This window comes from Rana temporaria, chromosome 8, assembly GCF_905171775.1.
Source record: "Rana temporaria chromosome 8, aRanTem1.1, whole genome shotgun sequence".
In the NCBI taxonomy this organism is placed as follows: Eukaryota; Metazoa; Chordata; class Amphibia; order Anura; family Ranidae; genus Rana; species Rana temporaria.
In genome coordinates, this window is record NC_053496.1 from 189,388,752 (window position 1) to 189,405,965 (window position 17,214).

At 46.0% G+C, this 17,214-nt stretch overlaps 2 protein-coding genes and 1 pseudogene across 3 annotated transcripts; 1 reads left to right on the forward strand and 2 right to left on the reverse strand.

The window, feature by feature from the left end:
- Window positions 1-1,368: 1,368 nt before the first annotated feature.
- LOC120909749 (gastrula zinc finger protein XlCGF17.1-like) lies at window positions 1,369-6,651 on the reverse strand. 2 transcript variants are annotated; one of them, XM_040321476.1, is made up of 3 exons: window positions 6,619-6,651; window positions 3,774-4,546; window positions 1,369-3,624 (listed from the first exon to the last, which is right to left on the reverse strand). In XM_040321476.1, the coding sequence occupies exons 1-3, from the start codon at window positions 6,647-6,649 to the stop codon at window positions 3,619-3,621; spliced, it is 810 nt and encodes a 269-aa protein (XP_040177410.1). In that variant the 5' UTR covers window positions 6,650-6,651; the 3' UTR covers window positions 1,369-3,618. The 2 variants fall into 2 exon arrangements, with proteins under 2 accessions (XP_040177410.1, XP_040177409.1); XM_040321475.1 differs by having other exon boundaries at window positions 1,369-4,546.
- Window positions 6,652-10,209: 3,558 nt separating this feature from the next.
- LOC120909752 (gastrula zinc finger protein XlCGF57.1-like) lies at window positions 10,210-14,778 on the reverse strand. Its single transcript, XM_040321481.1, has 3 exons — window positions 14,744-14,778; window positions 14,531-14,666; window positions 10,210-12,195 (listed from the first exon to the last, which is right to left on the reverse strand). Exons 2-3 carry the CDS (start codon window positions 14,592-14,594, stop codon window positions 10,820-10,822), a joined length of 1,440 nt encoding a protein of 479 aa, XP_040177415.1. The 5' UTR covers window positions 14,595-14,666; window positions 14,744-14,778; the 3' UTR covers window positions 10,210-10,819.
- A 915-nt stretch (window positions 14,779-15,693) lies between these two features.
- Window positions 15,694-15,773, forward strand: LOC120912550 (annotated as a pseudogene).
- Window positions 15,774-17,214: the final 1,441 nt, after the last annotated feature.

Below are 17,214 nucleotides of genomic sequence, written 5' to 3' on the forward strand. Positions count from 1 at the left end.
TTCTAGTGGGTTTCAGCTTTCCAGGAGACATAAAAGGAGCGGAGAAAGTGTTCAGGTTAAAGGAGGAGCCAGTAGTAGGATAAAGTCAGGATAATAGGGGGAGTGAAAACATTCTTCAGCATTCAGTCGGTGTTTCCAAGATGGCAACCACTGGGTAATAAGTGTGGGAAGAAGCCACCAGAGTTTGAGTGGGTTTCAGCTTTCTGGGATACATAATAAAGGAGTGGAGGAGGTGTTCAGGATAAAGGGAGCAGGATCACCAATATAGTATCTTGGCCTGTAGTAGGATAAAGTCAAGATGATAGGAGGAGTGGAGACATTCTTCAGCATTTAGTGGGGGTTTTCGAAGATGGCAACCACTGGGTAAGCGTAGGAAGAAGCCACCAGAGTTTTGAGTGCGTTTCCGCATGCTGGGAGACATAAAAAAGGAGCGAAAGAGGTGTTCGGGTTAAAGGGAGCAGGATCACCAATATAGGCCCAGATTCTGAAAGGCGTTACGACGGCGCAATCTGGCCCCGGGTATCTATGCGACTGATTCTTAGAATCAGTTACGCATAGATACCCATTCGATCTGACAGGCGTAAGGCTCTTACGCTGTCAGATCTTAAATGCATTTTTTTTTTTCGCCACTAGGTGTCACCAAAGTCGGTTTCCCCGTCGCCTATGTAAATTAGCAAATTACGACGATTCCCGAACGTACGCGCGCTCGACGCAGAGAATTTACGACGTTTCCGTAGCCTTTGCGACGCGTAAAGTTGCCCCTGGGTCTATGAGGCGCAGCCAATGTTAAGTATGGCCGTCGTTCCCGCGTCGAAATTTAAAAAAATCTACGCCGTTTGCGTAAGACGTCCGTGAATGGCACTGGAAGCCATTTACGTTAACGTCTAAGCAAATGACGTCGGTGCGACGTCATTTAGCGCAATGCACGTCGGGTAATTTACCCGACGGACCATGCGCAGTACGCTCGGCGCGGGAACGCGCCTAATTTAAATGGTGCCCGCCCCATTTGAATTGGGCGGGCTTGCGCCGAGCGCTTTTACGATACACCGCCGCAAGTTTACAGGTAACTGTTCTGAGAATCAGGCACCAACGCTGTAAACCTGCGGCGGTGTAACGTAAATCACATACGTTACGCTGCCCAGGAGCAACGCTAATGTATGAGAATCTGGGCCATAGTGTCTTGGCCTGTAGTAGGATGAAGTCAGGATGATAGGGGGAGCGGAGACATTCTTCAGCATTCAGTCGGTGTTTCCAAGATGGCGACCACTGGGTAAGCGTAGGTAAAAGCCATGACCAGTGTAGTCAAGATATTCCCAACTTTCTATTACCACCCTTGAACCACCCAAACTCCCCACACCCTCATGCAATGATAAGACCACACATGATTTTGGAGTATAAATGGCAATAGCAGCCTTTTTATTAACAAAATATTAAATAATTTCCAAATAACATTTGTAACAACTTTTTTAATCACAGTCTGTTGGTCTTTGATGGCACCCCAAACTTAGGACTTTTCCACCATTACACTGCGGGACCTTTTTCACCATACCAGGCCTCCAGCCGTAGCACCAGCTTGGAGACAACCCCCTTTTCCCACAGTGCAACCAATACCGTATTCAGCACTGGAATACACCAGAGCGGCCCATAACACCGATGAGCCCCCACCACTTCCATCACATATGTTTTCTGCTACCATCAAAGACCAACGACACCGCCGTTACACCGCTGCTATGACGACCCGAGTCCATTGATCCTGAAATAAAAGAAAACAAATGAACACCACAGAAAGACAAACAACAGGGAGGGAGGGTGGGTGATTAAACCGCTTTCTTTCTGTCCCCCTCTCCAACTGCTCCCGGAAGTCCCCGCCTACTCCTTTTATACAACTCCTCCCTCTCCAACTATTTTCCTCCTGAATCCTCCCCTTCAATCCTCTTCCACCTTAACCCATTGTTGTCTCCCCTTTACACCTCGTCATGCCCGGCCCTCCACTACTTGCTTGCTTTTTTCTCCGTTCCGGGCCTCACTCCAGAGCTTGAGCGAGTTTCAGCTTGCTGGGAGAAATTCTCCAGCATTCAGTCAGTATTTCCAAGATGGCTACCACTGGGTAAGCGTGGGAAGAAGCCACCTGAGTTTGAGTGGGTTGCAGCTTGCTGGGAGACATTCTCCAGCATTCAGTCGATGTTTCAAAGATGGCTACAACTGGGTAAGCGTGGGAAGAAGCCACCTGAGTTTGAGTGGGTTTCAGCTTGCCGGGAGACATAATAAAAGAACAGAGGAGGTGTTCAGGTTAAAGGGAGCAGGATCGCCAATATAGTGTCCTGGCCTGTAGTAGTATAAAGTCAGGATTATAGGGGGAGTGGAGATATTCTTCAGCATTTAGTGGGGATTTCTAAGATGGCAACCACTGGGTAAGCGTGACAAGAAGCCAGCAGAGCTTGAGTGGGTTTCAGCTTGCCGGAAAATATAATAAAGGAGCGGAGGAGGTGATCAGTTTAAAGGAGCAGCCTGGAGTAGGTTAAAGTCAAGATAGGGGGGAGTGGAGTCATTCTTCAGCATTCAGTCAGCGTTTCCAAGATGGCGACCACTGGGTAAGTGTAGGGAGAAGCCACCAGAGTTTGAGCTTTAAAGAGCGGAGGAGATGTTCAGGTTAAAGGGAGCAGGATCCCCAATATAGTATCCTGGCCTGTAGTAGGATAAAGTCAGGATGATAGGAGGAGTGGGGTCATTCTTCAGCATTTAGTGGGTGTTTCCAAGATGGCGACCACTGGCTAAGCACGGGAAGAAGCCACCAGAGCTTGAGTGGGTTTCAGCTTGCCGGGAAATATAATAAAGGAGAGGAGGAGGTGTTCAGTTTAAAGGAGCAGCCTGGGAGTAGGTTAAAGTCAGGATGATAGGGGGAGTGGAGAAATTTTTCAGCATTTATCAGGGGTTTCGAAGATGGCTACCACTGGGTAAACGTAGGGAGAAGCCACCAGAGCTTGAGTGGGTTTCAGCTTGCTGGGAGACATAAAAAAGGAGGAGTGGAGAAGGCGTTCAGGTAAAAAGGGAGCAGGATCTCCATTATAGTGTCTTTGCCTGTAGTAGGATAAAGTCAGGATGATAGGAGGAGCGGAGACATTCTTCAGCATTTAGTGGGGGTTTCTAAGACGGCAACTACTGGGTAAACGTAGGGAGAAGCCACCAGAGCTTGAGCGTGTTTCAGCTTGCTGGGAGTCATTCTCCAGCATTCAGTCAGCGTTTCCAAGATGGCGACCACTGGGTAAGTGTAGGGAGAAGCCACCAGAGCTTGGAGCTTAAAAGAGCGGAAGAGGTGTTCAGGTTAAAGGGAGCAGGATCCCCAATATAGTGTCCTGGCCTGTAGTAGGGTAAAGTCAGAGTGATAGGGGGAGTGGAGTCATTCTTCAGCATTTATTGGGGGTTTCTAAGACGGTAGCCACTGGGTAAGCTTGGGAAGAAGCCACCAGAGCTTGAGTGGGTTTCTGCTTGCTGGGAGACATAATAAAAGAGCGGAGGAGGTGTTCAGGTTAAAGGGAGCAGGATCTCCAGTATAGTGTCCTGGCCTGTGTCGCCGTCCATTTGTGTGGCTTCTTAGGCGTTCAAGAAGATGGGAATTTTCTAGGTGACGTTTTACCGCACTGTGAACATGATTCTTAAGGTCGCTCACCTCTGTGGGTTCTCTGGTGTCTACTAAATTTTTCTTTATGAGAGAAACCTTTCCCGCACACTGAACATGAAAAACGATAATCCCCCGTGTGAACGCTCAGGTGCATAACGAGTTCATTTCTCCGGCTAAAAGATTTTCCGCACTCCGGGCAGGAGAACGGCTTCTCCCCAGTGTGGACTTTCATGTGACTAGTTAAGTTCCCGTGTCGTGTAAAACCTTTCTCGCACTCTGGGCATGAAAACGGCATCTCGCCGGTGTGACTTCTCTGGTGGATGATAAGTTCTGACTTTATTATGAATGCTTTCAGGCATTGGGGGCATGAATAGGGCCTCTCACCGGTGTGACTTCTCTGGTGGATAATAAGACGGGATTTACTGACACACAACATCCCGCACTCCGAGCAGGGAAAGATCTCCTTCCCGGCGTGGGCTCTCTGGTGTATGGCAAGTTCAGTTTGAGTATTAAAAAAAATCCCGCACTCCGAACACGACAAGGAACTCTTGACTAAGTGGAATCTCTGATGGATCCAAAAATCGCTTTTCTGGTTGAAGCTCAGGCCGCAGTCTGGACAGGTATACGGAATACCATCGGAGTGGGTTCTTAGGTGTTTCATGAGTCTGTATTTCCTCGAAAAACATTTCCCGCACTCTGTACAAGTATGCAGCTTCTCCCCGGTGTGGGTTCTCAGGTGCGCTTTGAGTTTAAATTTCTGCACAAAACATCTTCCGCACTCTTCACATGGAAAAGTCTCACCGGTGTGAAGTCTCACGTGACTTTCCAGGTGATCTTTCCGTTTAAAACTTTGACCGCACTCCGGGCACAAATAAGACTTTCCTCCCCGAGATTTTGTTGCGATTTGATTATCTTCTCCTTCATAATCTGCAGATGAAATATAAGGGGCCCGTATATCATTAGAACCAAGACTGTGTGTGCTACATGTCCACCTCCTTGTAAAACCATAAACTTTGTAGTCATGGACTTTATGTGGACTATATAGAAAAAAAATGCCAAAAAATGGTAAAATGGGGGGTATATGGAAAGGCTAAGGGAGTGTATAAACAAGCTAGGGTAGTATATGGACAGGCTAGAAATTGAGATGGACCTTTTTATATGGTGTACAGTATCTCCTCCTCATTTGTTGGGAACATGACGTTATATTGGAGGAATGGAGGAGGACCTTTCATATGGTGTACAGTATCTCCTCCTCATTTGTTGGGAACATGACGTTATATTGGAGGAATGGAGGAGGACCTTTCATATGGTGTACAGTATCTCCTCCTCATTTGTTGGGAACATGACGTTATATTGAGGAATGGAGGAGGACCTTTCATATTGTGTACAGTATCTCCTCCTCATTTGTTGGGAACATGACGTTATATTGGGGGAATGGAGGAGGACCTTTCATATGGTGTACAGTATCTCCTCATTTGTTGGGAACATGACGTTATATTGGAGGAATGGAGGAGGACCTTTCATATGGTGTACAGTATCTCCTCATTTGTTGGGAACATGACGTTATATTGGAGGAATGGAGGAGGACCTTTCATATGGTGTACAGTATCTCCTCATTTGTTGGGAACATGACGTTATATTGGAGGAATGGAGGAGGACCTTTCATATGGTGTACAGTATCTCCTCCTCATTTGTTGGGAACATGACGTTATATTGGGGGAATGGAGATGGACCTTTCATATGGTGTACAGTATCTCCTCCTCATTTGTTGGGAACATGACATTATATTGGAGGAATGGAGGAGGACCTTTCATATGGTGTACAGTATCTCCTCCTCATTTGTTGGGAACATGACGTTATATTGGGGGAATGGAGATGGACCTTTCATATGGTGTACAGTGTCTCCTCCTCATTTGTTGGGAACATGACATTATATTGGGGGAATGGAGATGGACCTTTCATATGGTGTACAGTATCTCCTCCTCATTTGTTGGGAACATGACGTTATATTGGGGGAATGGAGGAGGACCTTTCATATGGTGTACAGTATCTCCTCTTCATTTGTTGGGAACATGACGTTATATTGAGGAATGGAGGAGGACCTTTCATATGGTGTACAGTATCTCCTCCTCATTTGTTGGGAACATGACGTTATATTGGAGGAGGACCTTTCATATGGTGTACAGTATCTCCTCCTCATTTGTTGGGAACATGACATTATATTGGGGGAATGGAGGAGGACCTTTCATATGGTGTACAGTATCTCCCCCTCATTTGTTGGGAACATGACATTATATTGGAGGAATGGAGGAGGACCTTTCATATGGTGTACAGTATCTCCCCCTCATTTGTTGGGAACATGACGTTATATTGGAGGAATGGGGATGAACCTTTCATATGGTGTACAGTATCTCCCCCTCATTTGTTGGGAACATGACGTTATATTGAGGAATGGAGGAGGACCTTTCATATGGTGTACAGTATCTCCTCCTCATTTGTTGGGAACATGACGTTATATTGGGGGAATGGAGGAGGACCTTTCATATGGTGTACAGTATCTCCTCCTCATTTGTTGGGAACATGACATTATATTGGAGGAATGGAGGAGGACTTTTCATATGATGTACAGTATCTCCTCCTCATTTGTTGGGAACATGACGTTATATTGGAGGAATGGAGGAGGACCTTTCATATGGTGTACAGTGTCTCCTCCTCATTTGTTGGGAACATGACGTTATATTGGAGGAATGGAGGAGGACCTTTCATATGGTGTACAGTATCTCCTCCTCATTTGTTGGGAACATGACGTTATATTGGAGGAGGACCTTTCATATGGTGTACAGTATCTCCTCCTCATTTGTTGGGAACATGACGTTATATTGGAGGAATGGAGATGGACCTTTCATATCGTGTACAGTATCTCCTCCTCATTTGTTGGATGGGGGATCTAGGTGGAGCCTCCGTACTGCTCTCTCCTTTACAATAAAGTCTCTTCTTACCCGGTGATGTGAGGGGCGGCTGATTGTCCATCATGACGTCCTTGTAGAGATCCTTGTGTCCTTCTAAATACTCCCACTCCTCCATGGAGAAATAGACAGTGACATCCTGACACCTTATAGGAACCTGACACACACAATGATACAGTCATCATCCAAACACACCCCTTGTCTGTTACTGGATAATGTCCCAGAATCCTCCTCACCTCTCCTGTCAGAAGATGGACCATCATGGTGGTCAGTTCCAGGATCTTCTGTATGTGTCTCTCAGGTATGAGGGATGGAGTTGGGAGGATGGTGATGGGGTTCTGGCCTCTCCTCCTTCTTGTAGAGGTTTGGTGATGTCTTCTCGGTGTGTCGTGTTCAGAACTTTTCATCACTACACAGTCCTGTGTTATAAAAGAGAAGTGAGTATGTATGGTCAGGTTTTGAGGGTGGATGGGAGAGGAGGTGGTGCAGGACATGTTGGAGGAGACGGGGCTAAGGAATAGGTCAGAGCTCCCAATGCTGGACAGAAAGAGAGATCGGAATATTCTGGGGTCAGGGGGGATTAAAGCAAACCTGTCTAATGGGCAAATGTGAATCTGCAAAAATAGATCCCAGTGTACAACAAAGTCCAATATTAACCTCTTGCTTACACTCACCTCTCCAGTCAGCAGGCTGAGGATCTCCAGGATGAGGTTCAATATCTTCTCATTCCAGGGAAATTCCGTCCTCTCAATCTTCACAAAACTCAAAGTCTGCTGATTCTCCATCATGACGTCCTTGTAGAGATCCTTGTGTCCTTCTAAATACTCCCACTCCTCCATGGAGAAATAGACAGTGACATCCTGACACCTTATAGGAACCTGACACACACAATGATACAGTCACCACCCAGACACACCCCTTGTCTGTTACTGGATAATGTCCCAGAATTCCCCAAATCCTCCTCACCTCTCCTGTCAGCAGATGGACCATCATGGTGGTCAGTTCCAGGATCTTCTGCTCTTTGTTCCTCTCAGGTATGGGAGAAGGAGGGGGAGGCACCATGGTGGGGCTCTGGGTCCTGCTCCATCCTCCTGAGATTGGCTCCCCACTAGACTTCTTCACTACAACATAATCCTACAGATCAGGAGAAAGATAAACCGATATCAATCATCTGACTTCATCAACATGTCTACAATAAGAACATGGTCTATTGACCAGACTAGACAAGAGTGATGTCATATGACCTCCCAGAATCCTCCTCACCTCTCCGGTCAGGTCTGTATTATTAATAGAGATAAGAGTGATGTCATGTGACCTCCCAGAATCCTCCTCACCTCTCCGGTCAGGTCTGTATTATTAATAGAGATAAGAGTGATGTCATGTGACCTCCCAGAATCCTCCTCACCTCTCCGGTCAGCAGGTAGATGATCTCCAGGGCGAGGTTTAGTATCTTCTCCATGCTATGACTCCGGTTCTCCTCCATCATCATTTAAATGTTGTTATATGACTTTAGAACCTAAGAATCGGGAATGCACAGGAACCCCCCCCCCCCCCCGGAGTGCTGAGAGGGGGTTCGTATTCTGATTAAAAACACAGAAAAAGTAATGGTTGTGTTATCACTATGAAGTCCTCCAACCCAAAACTCTACTACTCCTTTGTTACATCGTCTCCATCAAATTACTACTACCATCCAAAGTTCTAAATGATAAAAAGAAAGATTTATTTGAACACATTGAAAATCATTTTAGGGCTAATAACAGGAGACTACAAGGAACCTATTTGTTTTCCATTCTAGCCTTCATAGGAAATATTACGAGCTCCGTTATGGAAAGACGGAGTGTGAGAAAGTAGCGAGACTTCCAAACTGATATGTCATGTAGTAAGTTAGTAATGGTCAAGGAATCGGAAGGGGTGATGTGAGGAGTATAGAGATGAGTTGGGTGTCCTCTGCATAGGGATGGTATTGGAAACCATGACCAATCAACTGACCCCAGAAAGAGGGGGGAAGAGGACAAAGCCTTGGAGAACCCCTATGGAATACTGGCCACCTTTAACCAGTGTCAACCCAAACTAGTCTTATCTACCCCCATCCCACCCAAGACAACAACCTGAGACAGATACAATCCCAACGACCGATCGTATGTCCAGAAATGACAAAACACAGCTTGGACAGTAAGTGTATACGATGGTTGACATTTCCTACCTGATGCGGTGATATATGAAGTGCTCTGCCATACGTAGTGATGTCACAAGGTGGCTTCCTCCATGTACCGACAAACCTGTCTTAGGGCAGATTTAGAGGAGTCTTCTTGTTATTGTTTCCATGTTCCTGATGCTCTGTAAATCAGCTCCCGGTGTCGGTAGATCCATATAACAATTATAAACCCAGGACGTAGTACGTAGGGAATGTATTGATGAGCTCATAAATGGGAAATGATTTATTGATTATGACATAAATATCGAAACGTGTGTAAGGAGGTAGATATGAGATTTATATATTAATATATGATTTTATTGTTATATTCTCATATTATGACTTCTATAATATCTTATTACCTCTTTGTCTGTCCCAGCAACGTCTCCTCTCTACTTCTTCCCAACTCACCTCTCACCCGGAAATTCCTATTTAAACCGGACATCATTTCCTGTATGTACCTGACATCACTTCCTGTCTGTAGGGATCATAGAGACTTGCTGTGTGAGTTTCCTTGTTCTATATTTTATCAATCCAGATTACATTTCATTTAACCCCTTGAGCATCTAGACCTTTTTGTCCCCTATATCCCCATGAGTCCCAGAGCATTTTTTTCTTCTTTTTATTGCGATTTTAGGAGACATACGGTTACTACATACTCCAAAATGACGCAGCCCACACAGGGGAGGTCACATGTGACAGCTTACAATCTACAAGAAAAAGAAAAGCTATGCAAAACACAACTTAGTGATCCATAGCATAAATGTTGAAGACATCAGAGCATCTCCCCAGGAATTCAACTTTAAGGGGCTGGATTCATAGTCCTTGAGGGTCCCTCTTGCCCAGTGGTTCTCAACTCCTGTCATCAGGACCCACTAACAGGCCAGGTTTGCAAGATAATTGAAATACACCACAGGTGATATCATTTTCTGCTCAGTGATTGAAGTATTCTAGTCTGCATCTCCCCAAAGTAATATTTAAAATCTGGCCTGTTAGTGGGTCCTGAGGACAGGAGTTGGGAACTACGGCTCTAACCACTTCACCTAGACATTGGCCCGGATTCAGAGAGAATTTACGCCGCCGTATCCATAGATACGCCGCGTAAATTCAAATCTGCGCCGGCGTATCTTCTTTCTGTATTCAGAAAGCAAGATACGCCGACATTAGCCTAAGATCCGACTGGCATAAGTCTCTTACGCCGTCGTATCTTAGGGTGCATTCTCACGCTGGCCGCTAGGTGGCGCTCCCGTCGTTTTCGGCGAAGATTATGCAAATTACCTAGTTACACCGATTCACAAACGTACGTGCGCCCGGCGGTAGTTTTTTACGTCGTTTGTGGAAGTCGGTTTCAGCGTAACGTTGCTCCTGCTATTAGGAGGCGCAGCCAATGTTAAGTATGGACGTCGTTCCCGCTTCGAAATCTTAATGTTTTACGTTGTTTGCGTAAGTCGTTTGCAAATAGGGGTGGACGTAATTTACGTTCACGTCGAAACCAATACGTCGATTGGCTCCCCACTAGACTTCTTCACTACAACATAATCCGGGAAGGGAAGGGTCTCAGGACTACCGGCAATGGAGGTGCCAAAGGAACGTGGTGCACTCTCTCAACCACAAAGGTCAGTGGAAGATCTGTCAGGTCCATTAAGGTAGTTAGGAAAATCTCAGCGAATTCAGCAGGTATGGGTCCTTCCTGCCTTCTTTGGTATGGTCAGCACTCAAAAGATTATTGCAGCGGAGCCTATGCTCAGTGTCAACCAATTTGTCTTGCAAAGCTTTTACTTGAGGTTCAGTGGAGCCAGTTGTAATGATATCTTGGTTTGGTGGATTTCAGCTTGCTGGGAGACATGATCAAGGCGTGGGAAAGGTGCTCAAGTTACAGGAGCAGGATTCTCCAATATAGTGTCTTGGTCTGTAGCAGAATAAAGTCAGCCCGGCCTCAGATCCTGGCAACACCCCCCCCACCACTTTTTTTGTTTTGCTTCTTAGGTGTTGAAGAAGATGTGAATTTTCCAGGTAAGTTTTTCCGCACTCTGAACGGGGTTAAGGTTGCTTACTCTTGTGAGTTCTCTCATGTACGTGAAGTTTTCCTTTATGAGAGAAACCTTTCCCGCACACTGAACATGAAAAAGGATAATCCCCCGTGTGAACGCTCAGGTGCATAACAAGATCATTTCTCCGGCTGAAGGATTTCTCGCACTCCGGACAGGAGAAAGGCTTCTCCCGAATGTGAACGTTCATGTCGTTAGTTGAGTTTCCTTGCTGTGTGAAACCCTCATGCATTCTCTCGTGTATGTAAAGTTCTCCTCTATGAGAGAAACCTTTCCCGCACACTGAGCATGAAAAAGGATTATACTCCGTGTGAGAGCTCAAGTGCATAACAAATTCATTCCTCTGGGTGAAGGATTTCTTACACTCTGGACAGGAAAACAACTTTTCCTGAGTGTGGGCCTCCATGCCATTAGTTAAGTTCCCCTGTTGTGTGAAACCCTTGTGAGTTCTCTCGTGTACGTGGAGTTTTCCTTTATGAGAGAAACCTTTCCCACACCCCGAGCATGTAAAACGATAATCTCCAGTGTGATCGCTCAGGTGCATAACAAGTTCAGCTCTCCGGCTGAAGGATTTCTCGCACTCAGGGCAGGAGTACGGCTTCTCCCCAGTGTGGACTTTCAAGTGATTTGTTAAGTTCCCGTGTCGTGTGAAACCTTTCCCGCACTCCGGGCATGAAAACGGCACCTCGCCGGTGTGACTTCTCTGGTGGATGGTAAGTTCTGACTTTACTACGAATGCTTTCTGGCATTGGGAGCATGAAAAGGGCTTCTCACCGGTGTGGCTTCTCTGGTGTACAATAAGACGGGATTTACTCACACACACTTTCCCACACTCCGAGCAGGAAAAGATCTCCTTACCGGCGTGGACTCTCTGGTGTATGGTAAGTTCAGTTTGAGTATCAAAAAAAATCCCGCACTCCGAACACGACAAAAAACTCTTGAATTTGTGGACTCTCTGATGGATCCAAAAATCACTTTTCTGATTGAAGCTCAGGCCGCACTCTGGACAGGTATACGGAATGCCATCGGAGTGCGTTCTCAGGTGTCTCACGAGTTTACATTTCTGTAAAAAACCTTTCCCACACTTTGTACAAGTATGCAGCTTTTCCCCAGTGTGCTTTCTCAGGTGTTCTGTGAGTTTGTATTTCTGCAAAAAACATTTCCCGCACTCTTCACAGGGAAAAGTCTCGCCGCTGTGACGTCTAACGTGTCTTCGCAGACTATCTTTTCGTTTAAAACTTTGACCGCACTCCGGGCACAAATAAGACTTTTCTCCCCGAGATTTGGTTTTGATTAATTTATCTTCTCCTTCATAATCTACAGATGAAATCCGGGGCCCCTCTGAGGAATTCCCAACATCACATCCATCTGTGAGAGAGAAACATCATCAACAAAACGTATTTGGAGTGTTCATGTTTTGTAGTCAACCGTTGTGTATGTTAGTCTAATAGTCATCGGTGTGGAAAAGATATGAGGAATGGAGATGGACCTTTCATATGATGTACAGTATCTCCTCCTCATTTGTTGGGAACATGACGTTATATTGGGGGAATGGAGGAGGACCTTTCATATGGTGTACAGTATCTCCTCCTCATTTGTTGGGAACATGACGTTATATTGGAGGAATGGGGATGGACCTTTCATATGGTGTACAGTATCTCCTCCTCATTTGTTGGGAACATGACGTTATATTGGGGGAATGGAGGAGGACCTTTCATATGGTGTACAGTATCTCCTCCTCATTTGTAGGGAACATGACGTTATATTGGAGGAATGGAGGAGGACCTTTCATATGGTGTACAGTATCTCCTCCTCATTTGTTGGGAACATGACGTTATATTGGAGGAATGGAGGAGGACCTTTCATATGGTGTACAGTATCTCCTCCTCATTTGTTGGGAACATGACGTTATATTGGGGGAATGGAGGAGGACCTTTCATATGGTGTACAGTATCTCCTCCTCATTTGTTGGGAACATGACGTTATATTGGGGGAATGGAGGAGGACCTTTCATATGGTGTACAGTATCTCCTCCTCATTTGTTGGGAACATGACGTTATATTGGAGGAATGGGGATGGACCTTTCATATGGTGTACAGTATCTCCTCCTCATTTGTTGGGAACATGACGTTATATTGGAGGAATGGAGGAGGACCTATCATATGGTGTACAGTATCTCCTCCTCATTTGTTGGGAACATGACGTTATATTGGAGGAATGGAGGAGGACCTTTCATATGGTGTACAGTATCTCCTCCTCATTTGTTGGGAACATGACGTTATATTGGGGGAATGGAGGAGGACCTTTCATATGGTGTACAGTATCTCCTCCTCATTTGTTGGGAACATGACGTTATATTGGGGGAATGGAGGAGGACCTTTCATATGGTGTACAGTATCTCCTCCTCATTTGTTGGGAACATGACGTTATATTGGAGGAATGGGGATGGACCTTTCATATGGTGTACAGTATCTCCTCCTCATTTGTTGGGAACATGACGTTATATTGGAGGAATGGAGGAGGACCTATCATATGGTGTACAGTATCTCCTCCTCATTTGTTGGGAACATGACGTTATATTGGGGGAATGGAGGAGGACCTTTCATATGATGTACAGTATCTCCTCCTCATTTGTTGGGAACATGATGTTATATTGGAGGAATGGAGGAGGATCTTTCATATGGTGTACAGTATCTCCTCCTCATTTGTTGGGAACATGACGTTATATTGGGGGAATGGAGGAGGACCTTTCATATGATGTACAGTATCTCCTCCTCATTTGTTGGGAACATGATGTTATATTGGAGGAATGGAGGAGGACCTTTCATATGGTGTACAGTATCTCCTCCTCATTTGTTGGGAACATGACGTTATATTGGAGGAATGGAGGAGGACCTTTCATATGATGTACAGTATCTCCTCCTCATTTGTTGGGAACATGACGTTATATTGGGGGAATGGAGGAGGACCTTTCATATGGTGTACAGTATCTCCTCCTCATTTGTTGGGAACATGACGTTATATTGGAGGAATGGAGGAGGACCTTTCATATGGTGTACAGTATCTCCTCCTCATTTGTTGGGAACATGACGTTATATTGGGGGAATGGAGATGGACCTTTCATATGGTGTACAGTATCTCCTCCTCATTTGTTGGGAACATGACGTTATATTGGAGGAATGGAGATGGACCTTTCATATGGTGTACAGTATCTCCTCCTCATTTGTTGGGAACATGACGTTATATTGGGGGAATGGAGGAGGACCTTTCATATGGTGTACAGTATCTCCTCCTCATTTGTTGGGAACATGACGTTATATTGGGGGAATGGGGATGGACCTTTCATATGGTGTACAGTATCTCCTCCTCATTTGTTGGGAACATGACGTTATATTGAGGAATGGAGGAGGACCTTTCATATGATGTACAGTATCTCCCCCTCATTTGTTGGGAACATGACGTTATATTGGGGGAATGGAGATGGGCCTCTTATATGGAAATAATTTTATAATTGAGGGACTAAAAACTTTCAATCCAAATGGCCAGATTTTAGTTAATTATTACCTGGATATGGATATTTCTCACATTTGATTCTCTACAACTACTAAAAGACAATAAATAATTTAATCTAATAGAGGAAACATCGAATTAAAATGACGAAAATAAACAAGGAATTAAAGTGAAGTAAATATTCTCTTCTTACCCAGTGATATGAGGGGCGGCTGATTCTCCATCGGGACATCCTTGTGTCCTTCTAAATACTCCATCACTCCATACTCCCGATCCTCCTCTTTATACTCTTCTTTAACCACAATATTGTAATCCCCGAAATTTCCACTCTGAAAATATAAAACATAAATTGTAACAAATAGGCTTGTGTATAAATCATAACTACCAATAATTGCTCCTCATCTACCTGATGATGGTGGGGGATGGTGTGACCTTCCTGTGTGGAATCCCGGGAATACAGAGGATGGGGACATCTCTCTGGTGGGTTTCCGTAGTTGGATGACTCCACCATGGTATTCTTATACAGATCTTTGTGTCCTTTTGGAATCTCAAACTCTTTCATCACCCCATCCTCCTCATTCCCTTTTTTTATCTCTTCTTTAACCTCAGCTTTAGGATCTCTCAGGTTTCCACTCTGAATATAGAATAAAAATGACATCAATGGTAACAATGCAGATAATGTACAGATCCTAATGATACTGTGATTGTTCCTCATCTACCTGATGTTGGTGGGGGATGGTGTGACCTTCCTGTGTGGAATCCCGGGAATACAGAGGACGGGGACATCTCTCTGGTGGGTTCCCATTACTGGATCCATCTGTAGGAAACACACACACTGACTGAATACATTGTTTCTATGTGTTTATCAGATGATGGGGGATCTAGGTGGAGCCTCCGTACTGCTCTCTCCTTTACAATAAAGTCTCCTCTTACCCGGTGATGTGAGGGGCGGCTGATTGTCCATCATGACGTCCTTGTAGAGATCCTTGTGTCCTTCTAAATACTCCCACTCCTCCATGGAGAAATAGACAGTGACATCCTGACACCTTATAGGAACCTGACACACACAATGATACAGTCACCATCCAGACACACCCCTTGTCTGTTACTGCATAATGTCCCAGAATCCTCCTCACCTCTCCTGTCAGAAGATGGACCATCATGGTGGTCAGTTCCAGGATCTTCTGCTCTTTGTTCCTCTCAGGTTGGAGGGATGGAGGTGGGAGGATGGTGATGGGGTTCTGGCCTCTCCTCCACCTTGTAGAGGTTTGGCGATATCTCCCCATTGGGCCACGTCCGGTAGAACATTTTGTTAGTACTTCACAGTCCTGTGTTATACAATAGAAGTTAGCCTGTATCGCTTCTCGGCCTTTTGGCTAAGATCAAGTGTAGTATCTGTTATCAGTTGCCAGTAGGTGGCGCTATGCTAACCGTCCCTAGTACACGGCGAAGTGGAAAGGGATGGCAGTTGGCAGATGCTAAACCTGCTGGCGTGGAGGTGGAAGCCTTCTGATTTGGATGGAGAAACATGTGGTTTAAGCTGAGGGGCTGGGCCCCTGGCCTCTGGCCTGGATTTTGTGGTGCCTGCCCCGGTCAGTTGTTCGGGAGAGAACACTAGCTCCTCATTCCCTTGGGGGGGAGCGGTTAGTATTTCCCGAACGTGATTAGGAGGGAGTGATGGGAGTAGCCTGCTGACTTGGGCTCTCCCCAATCTCTCAGAGCTCCTACCTTCCTTTCTGGGATGGGTGCTGCTGGTCCGGGCTGTGGGTCAGGGTCCGTTGAAAAGCCTGTGGAGATTGTGCCCCTGGAGTGGCAGTCCAGGGGTGCCATACCTTGCACAAGTGTTTGAGAAAGCACTTGTATGGCGCCATGGCCACGTCTCCACAAACACCCTTTTCACACCTGCCTCTAGGGCTGGGACCAGAGGAATTTTTGTTTCCTAGCCGGAGGGCCGGCCATCGTATTGCACGATGGTCACTTTCTACTCACCTTCCTTCTCCCCCACTTTTTATTTTATTTTACCCAGTGTGTGTCACTTTTATGTCTTTTTTTTGTTTGGTGCACGTTATGTACACTGAGTGTGATTAGTAGGGTGCCGGTCCTCAGGCCAGCCCTGAACGTCTTGGGAGTGGGTGGACATGGCCTTCTGGCTTAGTTCGCCTGCTCTCGTGGGGTCTCCCTTCGGGGGAGCCCCACCTAGTACTTGGAGGGTTCTATTTCGGCAGACCCTCCAAGGAATGGGGTCGGCTTCGGCTGCTCGGACCACTTGAGTACCTCAGTTCCCATCTGGAGCCCCGGGGGATCAGGGTCAGGTCCTTCTTTATGGGCTGCACCGGGTGGAGTTTTTTGGGTGTGTTTTGCACGCCTCAGGCTTTTAAAAAAAATCCGTTCTTATCAGTTGCCAAGAGGTGGCGCTATGCTAACTGTCCCTGGTCCACGGCGGTGGATTAGGGATAGCGGTGGCTATGCAAAACCTTCTTGGCGGAATGGCAACCTGGACGGTTAGTATCAGGGCAGAACGAAAGCATACTGCTCGACAGTTTAACTGAGGGATGTTACTAGGCCGCCTTTAGAGAAAGCCGAAAGGGAAGCCTCCTGGCGAGGACGGAGAACCACTGGGTCTGGCCGAAGGGGCGGGTCCCTGGCCTTCTGGCCTAGATTTGTATGGTTAGGTGTTGGGGGTTGGACTCAATGGTGGACATAAAGAGGAGATTGGTATATTCTGGGGTAGGGGAGATTAAAGCAAACCTGTCTAATGGGCAAAGCACACCCTTTTTTTGGGGGATGGGAATCTGCAAAAATACATCCCAATGTACAACAAAGTCCTTTATTACACTCACATTTCCAGTCACCAGGCTGAGGATCTCCAGGGTGAGG

What these genes read in the sequence shown, in the direction of transcription:
- LOC120909752 (XM_040321481.1), bottom strand. Translation starts at nt 14,594, where the DNA reads ATGGAGTATTTAGAAGGACACAAGGATGTCCCGATGGAGAATCAGCCG. An exon ending in GCCGCCCCTCATATCACTGG is followed by an intron (nt 12,196 to 14,530) that starts GTAAGAAGAGAA and finishes TCTCTCTCACAG; the next exon opens with ATGGATGTGATGTTGGGAAT.
- LOC120909749 (XM_040321475.1), bottom strand. Translation starts at nt 6,649, where the DNA reads ATGGACAATCAGCCGCCCCTCACATCACCGG. An exon ending in GCCGCCCCTCACATCACCGG is followed by an intron (nt 4,547 to 6,618) that starts GTAAGAAGAGAC and finishes TTTCATCTGCAG; the next exon opens with ATTATGAAGGAGAAGATAAT.